This window comes from Saccopteryx bilineata, chromosome 2 (genome assembly GCF_036850765.1).
Source record: "Saccopteryx bilineata isolate mSacBil1 chromosome 2, mSacBil1_pri_phased_curated, whole genome shotgun sequence".
In the NCBI taxonomy this organism is placed as follows: domain Eukaryota; kingdom Metazoa; phylum Chordata; class Mammalia; order Chiroptera; family Emballonuridae; genus Saccopteryx; species Saccopteryx bilineata.
Window position 1 is genome coordinate 287,905,313 of NC_089491.1, and position 20,165 is coordinate 287,925,477.

Below are 20,165 nucleotides of genomic sequence, written 5' to 3' on the forward strand. Positions count from 1 at the left end.
GGAGGAGCAGGAAGCATCACCTCCCATATGTACCTTGACTGGGCAAGCCCAGGGTTTCAAACTGGCAACCTCAGTGTTTCAGGTCGACACTTTATCCACTGCGCCACCACAGGCCGGGCTTGGAGCAGTGGTTCTCAACTAGGGTGATTCTGCCCTCCCAGGGACATTTGGCAGTATCTGGAGATGTTTGATTGCCAAAACTGTTGATGGCATCTAGTGGATAGAGGCCACAGATACTACTAACCAGTCTGTAATGCACAGCAAAGTCCCTTTCAGCAAAGAATTATCTGGTTTCAAATGACAATAGCACCAAGGTTAAACTCCTGTTTAGAGTATCTAAAATCATAAATTTAGCTGCTTATTATTAGAATCTGTGTGAAACCTATTGACAAAACAGGTCGCCGAGCAAATACCTTCAGAGAAAATTGTGCCGTAGACTTCTAGGACCGTAGATGGTGTGTTTATGAGACTCTTTCATTTTCAAAATAATTATTTCTGTATAGCTCCCTGGAATTGATCTCTTTGAATATATTGCAGTATTTATTTTCATATCACTTGAAAGTAAACTGTTAAAACATGACTACCATCATACACATAATTTCTCAACCTAGTCTAACAGATGCCACTGGTCGAGCTTAATTATATCAATAAATTAATTTTTATTTGCTTTTGAAACAATTAATGTTATTTGAAATCTGCAATTCAGAGTTAAGATTCATTAATTTAAACTGCCTTTTGCTAGTGTTCCACTAATAGGCCAAGACCCATGTCTCAGAGCAGGTGCTTCGGTGGTTTTACACAGCGGCGCTTGGGTCTTAGTATTGTCTTATTTTTCCTGCGTGCGAGAGAAGATAGATTTGCATGGAAGGAGGAGAGGGAAAGACTAGGATTGGGAGGGATTGAGAAAATTGGCCCTTACTATTTGCTTCTGAGTAGCTGTATTTTTCCAAATAGCGTATACTTGTAATTTTGTATATTTGAGTTGATTAGAAATAGGCTGCTGCTACTACAAATATGTCTACAGCGGCACCCAGGGCACTGATGTTTCTGTCTGAATTTGGTCCACATACAGCCTTCCCTGCATAGTACTCCCATCTATTGTACTTAATAAGGAGTACTTTCTGGAGTAGACTCGGTCCCTGTTTTTTGTTCTAGACCAGGGGTTCACACACTTCCTGGAAAGGCCCAGATAGTAAATACTTCAGGCTTTTTTCCCCCCAGCCATCAAGCCTCTGTGCACCTGTTCAGGTCTGCCTCTGTCGTGAAAGTAACCATAAACAGTATAAATGAATGAGTATGGCTTACTCCACAGTCATGGGCAGGATTCAGCTTATGGGCCAGAGTTTGCCAGCCTGTTTAGACCATCAGCATTTCCTTTCTGGGACATTTGGCCGTTTCTGATTAGTTTCTCACTGGTGACTGGTTGCACTTGGAAGAAAGTGGTTCCTTCTCACTTGCAGCTTCTCCTGCATATAAATGGCTCTCACTGATGATGGTGTGGAATAAGTGAGTGACATGAACTTTCAATGGGAAGTAGAATTATAAGCATGCTTAGTTCCTTTCCTGCTGGCAGCCCATATGCAGATGGCCAATAAACTATAGCATGTTTACCTTTGAAAAGTCTCTGGAATGAGATTTTTTTAAATGTACTTGTAATCTCTTGGCTTGTATAAGGCAATAACCTTCTTATTGCTCTATGTGCTTTTGAGGTTCTCACTCTAATCCTTGACCATAGTAGGGTTGCCAGTTATTTTTCTAAAATAAAATATTAGGGCACACGTCCCTGTCTGTAGTTACATCGTGACTGTTGGCCACCCATAATGACCTTTTATTCCTGAGGCCCTTGGAAAATCATTTGATAGCTGCGGAGGCAGGAGAATTGATTTTATTGTGTGTTTAACACACAATTTTTATATTTTTGGGGAGATCATGACCCTAGGGCTTAACTTCATGGTCCTGCATTTAAGGGATCTCGATTCAGAGAATGAAGTGCCTGTTCCTTCCCCTGCTGCTGGCAATGCTTCATGACCTGGCTCCTGGCGTCCTTGCAGTTTATTGTCCGTGTTCTCTCTCTCTCTCTCACACTCTCTCTCTCACACACACACACACTCACATTCACACACTTGTGCTTTCTCTGCAACGAATTAACTAACATTCTCCTGTCTTGTCAGTTTTCCCCCTTATGTCTTTGTGTTACTTCTGCCAGAGATGTCCTTACGATTTCCCCTCCATCTGCCCAGTTTCTGTGCATTAAGACTCATCTCAAACATCAGATCTCTGTGCAGATGTCCTGACATTTCCTCTTTTTTTATTCATTTTAGAGAAGAGAGATGGAGAGAGAGAGAGAGAGAGAGAGAGAGAGAGAGAGAGAGAGAGAGAGAGAAAAGAGGGTGAGGAGCAGGAAGCATCAACTCCCATATGTGCCTTGACCAGGCAAGCCCAGGGTTTTGAACCGGCTACCTCAACATTCCAGTTCAACACTTGATCTACTGCGCCACCACAGGCTGGGCGGGAAGCCTTCTTTTTGGGGAGTTGACTTGGGGAGAAGGATGGAATTCTAGGAAAGATATTTTTGCTCTTAAGCGGTATATCTCTCTTAACCTCTTAGAGCCTCATTTTCCTAAGTTGAATGTAATAATTTAAAAAAATGTATTTCTTGATTTTTTAGAGAGAGGAGAGAGAGATTGGGGATGGGGTTAGGAAGCATCAACTCATAGTAGTTGCTTGTCATATGTGCCTTGACCGGGTAAGCCCTGGGTTTCGAACCAGCAACCTCAGCATTCCAGGTCATTGCTTCATCCACTGTGCCATCACAGGTCAGGCAAGTGTAATAATTTTTATCTTAGGGGACTGCTAAAATAAATGAAGAACAATGTTATAATCTCCACAACTTCAATATTTATACAGGAAATTCCCTTGGTTGGTCATTGGGTGGCCCCTGGACCTTATGCAGGGTAAACATCTTCAGACACCCTGTACTCATGGTTTTTAATAAAATGTTCTAATGGAAAATTAAGTTGTGAGTTTACTAAAACAAGATTTCTTTATTTAAGGCTTTATTTATTCATTTTAGAGAGAGAAGGGAGAGAAGAGCAGGAAGCATCAACTTCCCTATGTGCCTTGACCAGGCAAACCCAGAGTTTCAAACTGGTGACCTCAGTATTCCAGGTCGACGCAAACAAGATCTCTTGAAATCCTTCTGACAAAATTATTTTAAGCTATGTCTGTGTTAGTTATAAATTGCTATGCAAAATATTTTTGTTGTTGCAGGCATTGTCACTTTTAAAAGACCAGTGTAAGCTTTACTATGAGAGAACATGGTGGTTTGACTAGTCCGTTTCTGATAGACTAGCTATCTGTCTTTCACAAATTCACACTAGTGGTTTTCACTAGTCCATGAATGACTTGGAGGGTGTATGACATACGATGACTTGTCACTTTGCTGAGCACAGAGTTGATCTCAGTCCCCCACCCAGTAGGCACACCTCAGTGCAATTTGTTACTCTCTGCTCTTTTGTGTGGTGACTTCTGTTTATGTCAGCACTCATTGTGCCACCGGAGCCAACTCCTGGTGCTGGTGACTCGGGAGAGAAGCGAAGATAGGTCTAGAAAAAGGAATTTTGGATAAGGGAAATGCAAGATCCTGTGGTGGTGTAAATTCATGATGTCAATCAGTCTACCGTGCAATTTGTTTGGTAATGTATGTATAAATTATGTCAGTATTTTTAGAATCATTAAAAGGTCTGTAGAAGTAAAAAGACATTAGTTGTATTTTAATGTGTTATGTGGCATAGTAGTATTCTCAAATTTGGGGACTTTTCAAGGTGTGTTGGGACAAATACCTAATCAACATCAAAGATCTGTTGTACATGAAGTTAGCACTTAGGTATTCATTTGTTGAGACATTTGAATTCAATGGGAATGAATAATAAGGTCTCTGTGTATGTGTGTTTCCTTCTGAATGAAACTTGTAAGAGCATATAATTTAAAAGTTCATTTATAAGGACTCTGCCTTTTGGTTGCCTACAGGATAAAGTTCAGCTCTTTCTTTTTACTGTGACAGACACTGCCCTTCTTTTATACCTATGTCTCCAGACTCCTTCCTGATGTTCCCAGCTCATTTACATGTTGCCCTCTAATTATCCTGTACTCAGCTACTGGCACTTCCCTGAATGCAGTCGACAAAGGATTTTACCATTCTTAGCCTTTGTACCTGCTCTTCCCTTTGTGAGCTTGTTCACCTAGTGAATTTTATTAGACGTGAAGAGGGAAACTAGATATTTCACCCCTGCCACCCCACATTTCTACTGTATTAATTAATTAAGGGTTGTAGGGAGGGGATAATTTAGCTTTGCAGAAAGTGCTGAGGATTGGCAAGCAGAAGACTTGCTTAAGACGTGCCTCTGCCGTTAACTGATTATGTGAACTTGGCCAGGTTATGTGCCCTCCCACGGGGCTGTTGTCTCTAAAATCGGGATTGGAATAAAGCAGTAGGTAAATAAACTTAATTAGTCCCTCCTTTTCTTTTTCTTTACTTCCTTTTTTATTCCCTCCCCTTCTCCCATTCTTGCACATATGAAGGATGATTCCCCATCACTGTGTTGTGAGTTACCATAGCCACAATTCTCCTTGGGGAGTCAGGGTGTGAGGCATGCCTTGGAATGAGGGAACAGATATTAAAATAAGGGAAGACCTGGGGATTTGAAATGTACCCCAAGCTGAGATTGCCAGAGTACCTTCCACCTCTTTCATCTGTATTATTATTCGTATTAGCACCAGGCGCAACTGTTGTGGATCTACGCACTTTAGTTCCAGAAGGCTGTTCATGAGACCATTTGACTCTGAAGGCAAAAGTGACACTAAACAGGCGACCACGGAGGCAACCTGTTGGTGGGAAGAGGTGTGCTTTTGATTGGATGTATAGCTTTCTTAGTTCCTGTGAAATTTGCAAGTTGCAAGTTTTTAAGTTGAGTACCTTCTGTATAATTCAGGAGAATTTACTGGATTCCCCCTCTGCTTTTTATTCTGAAATAATTTCAAGCGAACAGGAAAGTTATAAGAGTATAAAGAGAATGCAGTGGTACACCCTCCGTATAAATTCACCAGTTGTTGACATTTTGCCCCATTTGTTTTCTCATCTCTAATTTCTCTCTCACATACGCATGCTGTTTTTCTGAAGTATTTGAGATTAGTTTGCATACCTAATACCCCTGTACCTTGTAATACTTCAACTGCATTTTTAAGAACAAAATTACTCTTTTATGTGACTGCAGTGCAGTTATCAAATCCAGGAAATGGATACAGTACTTTTACCTATAGTCTGTATTCCAGTTTTGTGAGTTGTCCCAATCATATCTTGTGTAGCATTTACTGCCCTCTAATGTAGGACCTTTAACTGGCCGGTCTCTTTTTCTTAATGTGTAACGCCTTTCTTTGTGCCTCATAACATTGGCATTTGTAAAAGAATACAGTTACAGAAGATTCCTCGGGGTAGGCTTGTCCATTTCCTCGAGACTGGATTCAGGGTGTGCAGCCCCAGCTCGCCACCTGCTCATGAGTGATGCTGCGCCCATCCCAGCATACCCAGTCAGAGGTGCATGGCATTCCTCTGCACCTCTGGTGACTGTCATTTTGGTTCCTTAATTTCCCTCTTGTAGCTAATAAGCAATATGTGGGAAAACATTTTTTTACTTTTTCTTAATTAAAATATCTTTGCAGAAAAATTTAAAATAGGTAAGCCAAAAGTTAGAAAAAAATTGACTTATAAACCTGAAGATTAGTCCCATTTCAGTGTATACTGGTTATGTGTTGTATTATGCTATGCTATAATGTAGCTGTAATATTCTATAATAATGATAAAGACAGCCAACAAGTGTCACACCTTAAATACTTTTGGGAAAGTTACTTTATTCATTTAGCAGTACATTGTGACTGTTTTCCCATGCGTTACTGTGAATTTTCTTCTGTGATATTTTAGGTATTGCCTAGTGTTCCGTTGTGTATAATCATTTGCCTGCAGATTATTCTGTGATGTTCAGTTTAGACTCACATTTCAGGTTCAGGCACCTCTTGGGTGTCTGGGCTATTTAACTGCCATTCTTTCTACACCCTTTCTGTTCTCTGCAGCTCTAAGGGAGGTACCGCTGTGCTGTTGCCTCACCTGAAGTCCTGGCTCTGAACTTGCCATCCTGACTTTGGTCTTGCCCTATCAGCACTGACTGATGGTGCTGTTTTCTGTTCCTAACAGGCTGAGTGCTTTTCTCAGACTATCCTGGGCACACTTTTGCTAAATATGTATAAAGCTCTTTATATTTGGGTCAGATAGCTTTCATGTTTTAATTGATGATATTGTATCAATATGGTCAGGTTGTGTTTTTTTTAATTTCAAATAAACACTCTTACAGGCTAGTATTCTGAGTGGAGCATCTGGCCAAAAGACACCCACACCCACACACCCAAAACAAAAACACACAAAACAAAGCAGTAATGTGTGGAGCACAGTTTATCTCTGCATGGAACTTGCTTTCTGTTATCTGAATTTCTAGTTAACCTACATTTATATTTTGGACCAGGTCACATAGAAGATCTCAGAACTCTTATGTATTAGAATCACTTGGCAAATTATCTTCAGCAAACTTGTGTGTGAGAGGGAGTGTAACTTTTAAAGGCATTATGTAATAGACTTTCCCCCATTTAATATTTAGCAACTCAAAAGTCTCTCTTCCACTATAAGTATTTAGTTTTAGGCCATTTAGGTACATGGAAATATAAGCTGTTTGTGTAGATGTGGGCCAGTTTATAAATGGACCATCCCATTACTTCTACTGTTTAGTACAAATGCAACAAAATTATATCTGAAAGACTTACATGTAGAGTCTCTTTATTGATCAAGGTAAAACAGTTTTAATCCAAGTGAATTTTCTAAAAGTAGCTTCTTTACTCTGACAAATAATGTCCACTATTTTATTAACAGTGAGGTACATTTTAAATGAGCTGGTTTCTTTTCATTGCCCTTAATATATGCATTCTACTTCAGGTAGGGTTATTAAGGTGGTAGCATGGAATAAGTGAAATTTTTCTGCTATCCTTGTCTTTTTTTCTTCTAACTTGAGGTCTTGAGTTACTTTGTCTTGAAAATCATCTTTCTCACACATGTTGAATATGTACCTAAAATATTTAGAAATAAAATATATGTCTGGAAACTATATGTAGATGTTTAACTTTAAACTATAATTTGGTATGTGACCCAGTAAACAATCTTGCTGGAATATAATTTATTTTGTTCTTTTGACATGAGACTTCTAAATGTGAAGATTAATTTAAACTTTTTTTTTGCAGCTCCGTTGTTATATGAGGTTGCTAAACCTGTCGTTGTGGCTGGCTTACCGTGATGGAGGTTTCTCCAGAACTTGTCCTTTTAGTTTCAGGGTGTGAATTGTTGTTGTTTGAAAAATGCCTGACCTGACCTGTGGTGGTGCAGTGGGTAGAGCGTCGACCTGGAACGCTGAGGTCACCGGTTCAAAAAACCCTGGGCTTGCCTGGTCAAGGCACATATGGGAGTTGATGCTTCCTGCTCCTCCCCCCTTCTCTCTCTCTCTCTCTCTCTCTCTCTCTCCTCTCTAAAAATTAATAAATAAATTAAAAAAAAAAAAAAAAAAGAAAAATGCGCCTTTGATTAAGAATTAAGTGTAGCTCAGAATTTTTTTTATTCACTTATACTGTACTGCTAAGGATAAATGAAATAATTTCAAGGTGGGTACTTGTTAGTCAGCATGCAAAGTGGTCTCTCTCGTAAGGGACTGCTCATTGTTAAATCCTGTGATTGAATATTGCAAACTACATATTTGTAGATTTATCTTCTCCTTGTCCTGAGAGATATAATTATTAGTTAGTCATGTTTATTCATTTAGAACTGAAGAAATGAATATTTTTTAAAGTAAAAATTTTCTTGGATCATTTAGTAAACTTTCAGTGTACTTCTGTCTTAGAATATGCTTTCAGAATTCTTTTTTTTTTTTTTTTAATTTTTTTTTATTTTTTCATTTTTCTGAAGCTGGAAACAGGGAGAGACAGTCAGACAGACTCCCGCATGCGCCCGACCGGGATCCACCCGGCACGCCCACCAGGGGGCGACGCTCTGCCCACCAGGGGGCGATGCTCTGCCCATCCTGGGCGTCGCCATGTTGCGACCCTCCTGGGTGTCGCCATGTTGCGACCAGAGCCACTCTAGCGCCTGGGGCAGAGGCCACAGAGCCATCCCCAGTGCCCGGGCCATCTTTTGCTCCAATGGAGCCTTGGCTGCGGGAGGGGAAGAGAGAGACAGAGAGGAAGGCGCGGCGGAGGGGTGGAGAAGCAAATGGGCGCTTCTCCTATGTGCCCTGGCCGGGAATCAAACCCGGGTCCTCCGCACGCTAGGCTGACGCTCTACCGCTGAGCCAACCGGCCAGGGCCTCAGAATTCTTAATTAGAGGAAGTTACTCAGTTTTTTAATCCATTGATTTCTATTGGAATTTTCCCATGTTTCTAGAATCGAGAAGCAGAAGAAGAGCCCTTGGAGGTCTGCCTTCTCCTTTCCTTCTGCTTTTCTTTTTAAAGCCACATAACTGATAGACTTTGAGCCTCTGCTTAAATATTAACAGAGTTTCTTGCTCAGGGCCTTCCAGCTGGCTGGTAGTGCTTAGGCTAGGATTTGAACCCAGGACTTTCTTTGTTTTTTCTTTCTTTTTTTTCAAGTGGTAGAAGGGGAGATGGACAGGCTCCCACATGTGCCCTGGTCAGGACACACCTGGCAAACCCCCATTTGGGTCTGATGCTCTGCCCATATGGAGCCATGCTGGCAACTGAGCTATTTTTAGTGCCTGAGGCTGGGCTGATGTACTTGAACCAATTGAGTCATGGCTGTGGGAGATGAAGAGAGGGGGGAGGAAGAAGGGCGGAGAAGCAGATGGTCTCTTTTCCTGTATGCCCTGACTGGGAATTGAACCCGGGACACCCACATGCAGGGCCAACGCTCTACCACTGAGCAGCAGCCAGCCAGGGCCAGGACTTTCTGACTCCAAATTTGTGTTCTTTCCATTGTAGGGTACCATATCTCTTTGCATTGCTTTTTTTTCCTATATGATTTCATTTAATTCTCACAAACTATCTCAGATGTACATTTTATCATCTCCTACTTATAAACGAACAAACCTAAATTCAGAGGTTAAACAGTTTACCCAGCATAACACACCTGGTTCAAGTCCCAGAAGGAGCATTTCCTGTCTCCTCCTTCTTCCACTGAACTTCCTCTGCTCTTTGATGGCTCCCTTCCCCCCATTTAAATATCACCCAACTGAGATAGCCATTTGTACAGAATTAGGGATTCTGAATTGGAAACTAGAGGTGGTAGGATGAGGTGATTGAAGTAAAGGAGATAAAATGTGCCCATGGGAGACTTTGTACAAGAAAAAACTAGGAGAGGGTTCTGGAGAGTGGAGATTAGAGAAGCCTGTGTGGGAAGGGGGCTTGCACATCACTTAAGATACTTTGCTGTTTTGGACAAAAGAGGGCCCCATCTTATTTACTAAACTACTCTAAAGCCCAGTGGCATGTTAAACCTTGAAATACTGGTTTTCATATCCTAAGGTCATTGCCCTGCTCAGAAACCTTGAATGATTCCTAGGCTCAGTCTCTTCCAATCTAAATTCCCCCACTTGGCAGATGGGACCCTCCACAATCTGGTCCTGTCACTTCTTTGATCCTCTCCAGAGCTCATCAGAAAGGTTCTCCCTAGCGCCTTTGGGCCATCTGTACTTTTAAATTTATACCATGGTTTTGGGTGTTTTTACTCCTCCTTTCTTCCTACCCTGCAACTTGTCTTTCTTATAAACCTAAACATCATTTCCTGCTGTAGAAATCATATGACTCTTGAAGCTGAATCACAGGGTAACACATTGTAGTATTCTCCTATTCTTCTTTATTTCCTGCTCTTTCCCCGTTAGTCATGTTACAAGTTTGAACAGACTAGGAACAACCTTTCCAGGTTCTTTTCCTGTTTCCCTCATTTTTTCATTTCCTATTATTTTCACAAAACTTACACGAATATAATAAGATGTTTTAGCTTCTGTGAATCCTGTCACTTCTATTTTTGTTTCTTTATAATTGTTCACTTGAAATTTTTAATGTGAATATGTACAGAGGCTTTCAAGTTTTCTGGCTCTCACTATTGTAAATAATGTTGAATTGAACAGCTTTATCTATAGGTTTTTTTCTTTTTCTCCCGTTTTGCTAAGGTGAATTTCCAGGACTGAAAGTTTTAAGCAAAAGTGTATGAGCATATCAATTCTGTATTGCCTTAATGTTCCCAAAGAAATTGCACTAATTGCATCTCACTACCACTTTCTTTATTGTTGATTACCTCTTCTGGAGTATTTTGCAAAACTGTTGGGTCTTTAGGGTAGTGTTTCTAATGATGAGAGCATACATTATTTTATGAAAGAATATGTAATTGGTACTGTGAAATGAGATCAGGTTAATTAGTGAGAAATTGTCACTTTTACTTTAATTCCTAGTTCATTTATTTAAAAAGTATAGGTTTCTTGGTGGGAATACAGTGAGAAGCTGGTGAGTTAGGAGACTGAATGAGCCTGCAATTTAATAATCTAGTCCTGTGACCTCAAGCAAGAAACTATAGCTACACATTTCACATTTGCTACTTGGGTATTTTATAGCTTGGAAAGAAGCAATATGCCTGTTTGGCGATTTAAATCTAAAAGATAGATTAACTAACTATCTTTAGAAATTTCAAAAGGGAGTAATTAGGAAATAATTTAATTAGTTAAGAAAAGAGCTATTGTGATGTTGTCATGAATGATTGTGCCATTCATAGCGCTATAAAAAGTAAGTAATATTAAAGCATGTATTTGTACTGTTAAATTTTAACTTTTCTGTGTGTAAAGCACAGAAAGGCCTTGAAACGTGTACTAAAACAATCCACTTTTAGGATTAGCGTTTTCATGGACTCATAGGAGGCTTTGTTGTCCTTACCCAGTATTAAATATTGTTGACTGTAGTGCATTTGTAAATAGTTATGAATAGGATTTTCTCTAAGATATGTTTGCTGTCCATTTTTTTTTTTTTTACTAAACAGTTGTTTTTAAACCGACTTTAATTTTCGTGGAACAATTTGACATTTTAATTAAAAGCAGGCTGAGAAAACTTGACTGTTGTAATTTACAATGTATTAATTATTTCTGGTCTGTATTACTTCTTTTAAGTAAATAATAAAACTTTTATATTTGATAAAATAGACAAATGATACATTTTCTTTAACAATTTAATCAAAATCCTTTTCTTGACACTAGAGGGCACTCTTGATTTATGAATTCATATCTAAATATGCATAGAACATGGAGTGAAATGAAATTATTTGAAGAGGTTTCATTGCAAATGGAATGTTGCCTTCAGAGAGAATTTTGATTTTTAAGCTCATTTTGTATAGCAATTCAAATATAAGTTGATCTTACTAGCATCATAAGGATAGTGAAGTTTATAAAATGAAATACTGTGAATTGGAAGAACTTAAAGTATTGCTATACTCTGTTCATTTTCCCATGAATTTTATAAATGAACTAAAATGATTTTAAAAACCATTATTTCTAATATGTTTTTCATTTAAAAAAATTCTAGCACAGTGTTTTGCTCTTAGCTGGTTCTGAGGCTATAGCTAAAGAAATGAAGGCCAAGGATGTGACTGAAGGCTGTTGTCATTAGTAATAATTTTTAAGCATTTGAAAGCCACAGACATGTTTCGCTATATCCGGGAAACAAATTTGAGGCATTTTCACTCAATGGATTGCCTTTAGGATTCTGGTGATGCCCACCAGCATGTGTTTTGCTGGAGGTGTATTTCTGAGGCTTTTGTCTTTAATTAGATGACTTCATTGATTTTAAGCTTTGTGTGGGTTAAGTAAATAGTAGATGAAATATGCATCATCAGAATAGCTCACTCACCGTGTGTCGGAACTGGCTTAGGTGCTGTGCATATATTAATTCATTTCTCCTCGCCGCAGCTCTATGAGGTAAATACTCATCATCATCTGTGTTTCATAGATAGATAAGTAAAGTGAGCACAGAAGTCCAGCAGCACGCTGGGTTCAGACGTAGGCAGTCTTGTTCTAGTCTGTGCTGCTTTTTAAAAAGATTTTATTTATTCATTTTAGAGAAAGGGGAGAGAGAAGGGTGGAAGGAGCAGGAAGCGTCAACTCCCATATGCGCCTTGACCTGGCAAGCCTGGGGTCTTGAACCGGTGACCTCAGTGTTCCAGGTCGATGCATTATCCACTGCACCACCATGTGTCAGGCTAGTCTGTGCTTTTATACTGTCATGCAGTGCTCTCCGAAGAAAAAAAACTTAGCATCGCGAGAATTTTTATCAATATTTCAAACTCAGTTTTTAAAGTAGGTATAATTTAAAATACCTATAATTTATAGACACATAGCATTTCTCTTATGAAAACATTGTGGAACTGAATGGGAGAATATATTTGTCAATAATACATCTGATAAGGGGTTAATATCCAAAATTTATAAAAAAAATTCATGTAACTTAGCATAAAAAGAAAGACACAGTGAAAAAATGAGCAGAGGACCTTAACAGACACTTCTCCAAAGAGTGCATACAGATAGCCAATAGACATATGAAAAGATGTTCAGTGTTACTAATCATGAAAGAAATGCAAATCAAAACCACAATGAGCTACCACCTCACACCTGGCAAAATGTCATCAATAAATTAACCAACAGCTGTTGTGAGAATGTGGAGAAAAGGGAATTCTTGTGCAGTGTTGGTGGGAATGCAGGTTGGTGCAGCCACTGTGGAAAACAGTATGGAGTTACCTCAAAAAATTAAAAATGGAACTGCCTGATGACCCAGCAATTCCATTTCTGGGACTTGACTCGAAGAAACTCAAAACACTAATTCAAGAGAATGTGTGCACCTCTGTGTTCATTGCAGAGTTAGGTTTACAGTAGACAAGAAACAGAAGCAGCCCAAGTGTCCATCAATAAACAAGTGGATTAAAAAAGCTGTGGTGGTACATATATACCATGGAATATTACTCAACCATAAAAAAAGAGAGAGAAAATGAAATCTTACCATCTGTGACAGCATGGATGAACCTAGAGGGTATGATGCTAAGTGAAATAAGTCAGAAAAGACCAGCACTATATGATTTCACTTACATGTGGACTCTAAAGAACAAAATAAACAAAATTGAAACACTGATTGATACAGAGAACAGACTGATGGTTGCCAAAGGGGAGGGAGGTTGGGAGACTGGATGAAAAAGGTAAAAGGATTGAGAAGTACAAATTAATGGTCATAGAATAATCACATGAGTGTGATGAAGAAAAGCCCAGGGAATATAGTCAATTATATTGTAATAACTATGTGTGTGCCAGGTGGATGCTGGAAATATCAGGGGTTCCAGTTTGTAAAGTGTATGATTGTCTGAACACTATGCTGTACATCTGAAACAATGCATGGTAATACTGAATATAAGCTGTAAATGAAAAATAAAATAGAAAAAAAAAAGAAAATGTCACAGAAATTTAAAGTTGGATAGCCTCAAGATCCATTTACTCCTGTCATTATACAGAGAGGAAGAAATTCTGTCCTAGTCAGGTGAAGCTATTTGCAGAAAGGGATTAGAACCTCAGGTAAATATTCTGACGTCCAGTAAAGTGGAAAGAAACACGGTTTGTGGCAAGAATATTTTATTAGAATTTTAGATGGCTTGAATTTTATTCTTGGATCCTCATTGACCGTCCTGTGTCCTCAGAGGCTGTTTCTTTGTGCTGTATGAGTATAATGTCTTACTTAATTAGTCTTATTGGTAGTTGTGAAGATAAGTGAGATAACCGATTGAAGATAGTCAATAAAGTTAAAAACCCTGTACAATATGTATTGATATTTTTACTACACATTCGGTAATATTTTAAATTATTTGTAATGTCTTTGTAAACTAGATTATCAGCCATGATAAACTTACTCAATATTGTTGATGTAAGGATGTCATTTAGATCTCTAAAAATTTATTATTATGCCATGTGTTACTCTGCCACATTTTTTTTTTGCACTTGAAACAAAAAAGTCTTTAAATTGGATTGTAGAGGGACAGGAAGGGGGGGGGGAGAGAAACATCAAATTTTTTATTCCACTTATCTATGCATTCATTGGTTGACTCTTGTATGTGCCCTGACAGGGGATCGAACCTGAAACCCTAGTGTATTAGGATGATGCTCTAACTGAGCACCCAGCCAGGGCCAAAAAAAAATGCTGAATTTTTCTCACAATGAATGAAAAAGGTGTGCTTTTGCTTTGATGATGAATATAACAGTAACACTCTGAACACTTCCCATTTGGTGTTTCTGATCATTTAAAATGGCATACTAGATTGTCCTCAAATTGATTTAACTGAAATAAGAAAGAATTCAGTAAAGTTGAAACAGTTTATTTCTTGACATGGTGATAGGCATGGATTTGTTTTCTTAAACTTACAATAACAAACACACATTTAAAATTTTCTGTTTATCTTTTACAGGAGTAATAATGTATCATTGGCTTTGGATGTGAAGCAGTGGATCAGTCTTCCTTGCTGTTACCATAGCGCCAGGGACTGATGTTGTGGGAAGCATGGACCTAATGAATGGGCGGGCAAGCAATGTTAATATTGCGGCTACTGCTTCTGAGGTGAGACGTTTAAGAGGTTCTGTTGTAAAGTTTCTTACCTGGCATTCTAACTTTTCAAGCATTATGGTGGGTCACAGATTTAAATCAGAACTTGAAAGAGGCCTACAAGTTTTTTACTTCTTAAAAAAGTGTTTTAATTGTACCATTCACACGTTCACTGTGCATTTAGAAGCAGCTAATCCTTGTCCATTTATTTTTATTTTTTTGGATTATATTTATTGATTTTAGAGAGCGGAGGGAGATAGAGAGAAAGAGGGGGGAGAAATGGGAAATTGCTTCTCATATGTGCCTTGAACCCTGGGCAAGCCCAGGATTTTGAACCGATGACCTCGTCGATGCTTTATCCACTGCGCCAACACAGGTCAGGCCCCGTTTAAGAGGCTTGACAAATAATGATTCTTTAAAGTCCTTTTTAAGGTTATGTTTAAAGGAATTTCTCTATGGGTGTTTTTACATTACATGAACCTGGAGTTTAATAGTAAAAATGAAACAGAGAAAGGTTCTTTTGTTTGGAATCACATGATTTTGGACAGTCTGGCTCCCTTGATTCCAAGCCTGTGGAAGGAGGTTAGGGGACCATTGGGCTGGACTGTTGGCAGGCTGCTCTGGTGATGAAGCCGAGCCTGTTAGGGATGGAGATGAGGAAGGAGCTGTATGTTCACCTCTCTAGTTAGTGTCTCCTTTTATTCTTGCCTCACCTCTTTTTCTGTTTTGTTGTGTCTATGGATCTAGCTTACTTGCCTGCTTTCCTTAATAACTTTAGCATCTAGCTTCTATGTTTTTCCTCTATTTTTTTTCTCTTAACACCATGGCCTCAATTTTCTTTAATAACTTCACCTCCCTTTTGCTACAGCCAATTACTTGGGCCTTGCTATCATTGAAATTATTATAAGTCTGTGGTTTCGATTATTTTTCTAATATAGATGATTGCCATATTTTTCTCTCTAGCTCTGGTTACCCTCATAAATTTTATTAAGCATTTCTGATAGGCCAGACGTTTTACTTAGCATCTGAACCAAATCAAGTTAATGCCGCTCCTCTCTCTGACCTCTGTGAAGAAAATAGTGCCGTTCCTCTCTCTGACCTCTGTTACGAGCAGCGCCATCACCCCAGAGATCTAAGTGTAAATTTTTAGATTTCTTATTAACTTGCGTCCCCTTCACCCACCACGGTCATTCTCTCATCACATCTGGGAGGGTCTGCCTGCAAAGCAGACATCAACGCTCCTCTGTGATGTCATCCGCAAGTGCCACCCTGTCAGCTCTGCTTATTCTGTTGATTAGAAACAGGTCCCTGGTCCTGCCCACACTCAGGTTGAGAGGATTACACAAGGGCTTCACCACAAAGACATAGAGATCCTTAGATCCTTGGCGGCCGCCTAAGAGCTTGTCCCCACATTTTATCGCTTGGGTCCAGTCCTTCCCTCATTATTTCTACTCGTGCCACCTTCATTTGATCATTGATTTACTTCTTGTCTGGATTACTGCAACAGCCTTTCAGCTTGATCTTGCACTTCTGTTCTCAGCTGTGTTGGGTGCACTTAACTGCAGTTCAATTTTTGTATTGTTAAAATCCAGCTGTTAAACTTCATTGTTCCGGACACTGTGGTTCCTCACTGCCTGCTGCTTAAACACTTGTGACCCTCAGCTTTGTATTCAAGACTTTTCTCAAAATGGCCCCCAATTATTTTTTCTAATGGGTTTTACTTTAACTGTTGCTAATCCTCTACTTGAAATCCAGTCTTGTGAAAGAATGCTACATCTTGCTGAAGTTTGTATAAACCTTAGCTTTTCCTGCTTTTGTTATACCTGCCTGTGTTTTTCTACCAGGAATTTCTTTTTTCCATGTGCCCTTCCTTCTTTCTGTGCAAAAAATACATTTTGTCTATCTTTCAAAACCTGTTTCAGATGCTATACTTTTCAGAATGTCTTTTCCTGATCCCTGAAACAGATGGAGCACTTTAAAAAAATACCTTTTTATAATTTTATTCATAAATTTGTACATAGCTTTTCTTCTTGAGATAGGGATTGCATTATATGTTTGTGTGTCTGTATTATAGTATGTTTACTTGGTATATTTATAACCACATTACTTGAGTACATTAAATATATGGATGTATATGTACAGTATGTTTATAACTATATATCCTGAAACCTTTGTCTAATATTACAGGAAGCAGCACACAATTATTTCTTAAATAAAATAGATCGTTTTACTTATATAAAAATTTTTTTTTACTTTCATAAAAGTGAATTAATTACGTCCGAACTCAGAGTGGTGTTATTTAGTATATGATAAATAAGGGCAGGGGAGTCTGCCTTTTAAATTGTACTGCTGTAGCAAGAAAATAAAATTAAAAGGACAATTTTCCACCTTCTCTTAAAATATAGAGCTATTAACATCGAAATGAAGATTTCTCATAAATGTGACAAGTTTACAGAATGAATAAAATACTTGCTTTGTGTGACTTTTCCTGTCAAAGTACCTTTACTCTTTAAATTTTATTTATTGATTGGTTTTTTTGAGAGAGAAACATTGTGTTGTTCCACTTATTTATGCATTCATTGGTTGATTCTTGTATGTGCCCTGACCGGGGATCGAACCCTCAACCTTGGTGTATGAGGATGACACTCTAACCAATTGAGCCACCCAGCCAGAGCTTCAGTACCTTGATTCTTAACCTGTACTTGAAGCTTCTGATAGCAATAGAGTTGCAGTGAATTTTTTTCAGATTTCTAGAAGTGTGTAGTTTGTTTAGTCTTGTGTTAAATAAAGAATGACTGTTCTCACAGTGGAGATTATTCTTAAGTAATGCTTAGCTTATTGTTACCAGTGTATGTAGTATTTACTGGTATTGGAGAAGCAAATAGAAGCATCTCACTTGTAATTGTAAGGATGAAGGGAAAGCGATTACTAATTATCATGACCAGTAAAACTACTTATAACTTTCTAGCTTGTTTTGAATGAGTTTAAAACTTTGAGAAAATTACCAAGTTATGTTTAATACCAGGTTATTACTTGACAGATGTAATTAATTATTTGGGAAGCTACTGGATTAGTGTATAATGCAAAACTGATGTCTGTTCAACTGCTTAACATTATAAATAAATTTCTGTATTAGTCTTAGGACATAAAATAATATTAATGTACTGTAAGCTTGCCATAGTTCCAAAGACTAAACACATGAAATATAATAGTATGCATAAGATCCGTTTATGGGACTTTGGATTCCTGCTCAGACACGCAGAGAGCTTGGAATTCATCACTCCTGTCCTCACAACACAAGAAAACCGAACAAAATGGAACTCACTCTTTTTAGCTCTATCAGAGAATTGATGTCACAGAGCAAACTGACAGTGACGCCTAAAAAACTAGAGAGAGGGGCACATATGGAGCATCACAGTTTACCAAGAGCAGAAGTCACTGGAGCCTGGGGAGGGTACGGAGACATAAGCTGCTGTTGTCCAACTGCTGGAGGCTGTGAGTGCTCTAGCTTGTAAGTTACAAACTCCTGGGGGCCCAGTCTTAGTCTCCCACCCCCACTTTGTGCATTTTACCTCTAGGAGCCCCACCAGGTTCTCACATGGGGGAGGGGGAAAGGAACCCCTTCGAAATATGCCCAGCACACTCTGCCCTCCCTCACTTCAAGTGAAACTCCAGAGCCGAATCTGCTTGGAGGAAGAGAAATGCCCGCCTCCAGCCCCCTCCAGCCTTCCAGTCTCACTTTCTAACTTGGGCCACTGAGAAGCCCTTGAGAAGGGCACAGCCCAAGGGCACAGACTCAGAGAAAGACTGATGTGGGGTTGTCAAGGCTCCTTTTCGCCCCATCTGACACCGTATCAGCAGCTGCCTGCCCCATGGAGGATTGCAGCCGAAAGGACCTCCAGGAACCGCAAACTAAGGAGGAGTTTCTGGAGAAACCTGAAGACAATGGGAGAGGAAGCAAAGACACTAAAGGGAATTAAACACTGAAATAGCCCAGCAACAGTGAAGAGTAAACCGCATGACTCCTACCTAAATAAACATAAACCCTTACACTATGGGTCTGTTTACCTTCCTCTACTCAGTACACCATGTCTGGCTTTCAGCAAATTGCAAGGCATGCTAAAAGGTCAGAAGAAACAGTCTGAAGAGACAGAGCAAGCAACAGAACCAGACTCAGATATAGGTTTCACGAAGTATCCTTGCTTTCTGTGTTTGTGGGACAGCCGAGCTCGGGAGAAACACTGGACACAGAAGGAGTGGCCAAAACGTGAAGCTCTGGAAGTAGGGATGCAAAATATTGTGAATGAATCTGTCGTTAATCGAGACAGGATCATTTTTCCCCCACTTCACATCAAACTTGGCTTAATGAAGCGGTTTGTTCAGGCTTTGAATAGAGAAAGTGAATGCTTTCAACATATTATTTCTGCTTTTCCTGCCTTGTCTTTCAAGAAGATAAAAGCAGGTGCATTCGATGGACCTCAGATTTGAACCCTCATACGTGACGAAGAATTTGCCAGGAAGATGAATAAGGAGGAGAAAGCAGCATGGCAGTCTTTTGTGGCAGTTACAAAGAACTTCCTTGGCAACAAAAAAGCAGAAAACTATAAACTTCTGGTTCAAAGGATGCTGTTGGCTTTCCGTGACATTGGATGTAACATGAGCGTTAAGATTCACTTCCTGAACAGTCACCTTGATAAGTTTCCCAAAAATCTTGGAGCTGTTAGTGATGAGCAGACTACTGCTGGAGCATCAAACGAGATTGTCCTCAACGAGTACACAAAAGCAAGAGCTACAAACGCAAATTTTGCCTGAATAGAATTTAAATAAGTTTTGTGCAAATTTTATGATTAAAATAAGTGTTTTAATATGTTCTATTTCAAAATTGTAGACAAATTCTGATGCAATCATATCTTTTAGTGTATTAGTGTATTTACTGCATTATGTAAATTATTATATTTTCACAAAGATGATGCCCAAGAAGTCATTCTACTTCATTATGTTAAACTAAATGCTGAAAATTTTACAATAAGATGAAAACCTAAAATCTTGAATTGCAAAAAATACTGTAGCTTACAGAGAAAAACTAATGTCAGATTTGAGATCGGCACATTTGAATTAAGTAAGAACAAGTGTTTTTGTGGATGCAACAAAAATTTTGTTTTCCAGTATAATGGTTGAGAATTTTCCAAAATTAACGACAGCTCTCTTCCTCGGTAACGATTTTTATAACTAGCTGCTCTTGAAAGGGAGGGAAACTAAAAATGAGCCGTAATGACAAGTGCTCAAAAGTGATGTATAACAGCTGGCAGATTGACATGTAGTATACCTTGGTGATTGAAACTTGGGTCAGGTTTTTCGTGTCATTATCTGTAGCCTGATTTCCCACTACCATTTAGCAGAGCATGGTCTACGTGTAGTTACAGTGATGATGCTGTGGTTTTGACCAAATG

The 20,165-nt window shown here is 39.0% G+C and overlaps 1 protein-coding gene across 4 annotated transcripts in view; it reads left to right on the top strand.

The window, feature by feature from the left end:
• Positions 1-20,165, top strand: part of RALGPS2 (Ral GEF with PH domain and SH3 binding motif 2) — a 138,516-nt gene that overhangs the window by 22,844 nt on the left and 95,507 nt on the right. For all 4 annotated transcript variants that reach the window (XM_066261232.1, XM_066261231.1, XM_066261233.1 and 1 more), the window contains exon 2: positions 14,582-14,730. In XM_066261232.1, the coding sequence (XP_066117329.1) occupies positions 14,674-14,730 (57 nt within the window). In that variant the 5' untranslated portion in view covers positions 14,582-14,673. The remainder of the gene's footprint in view (positions 1-14,581; positions 14,731-20,165) is intronic.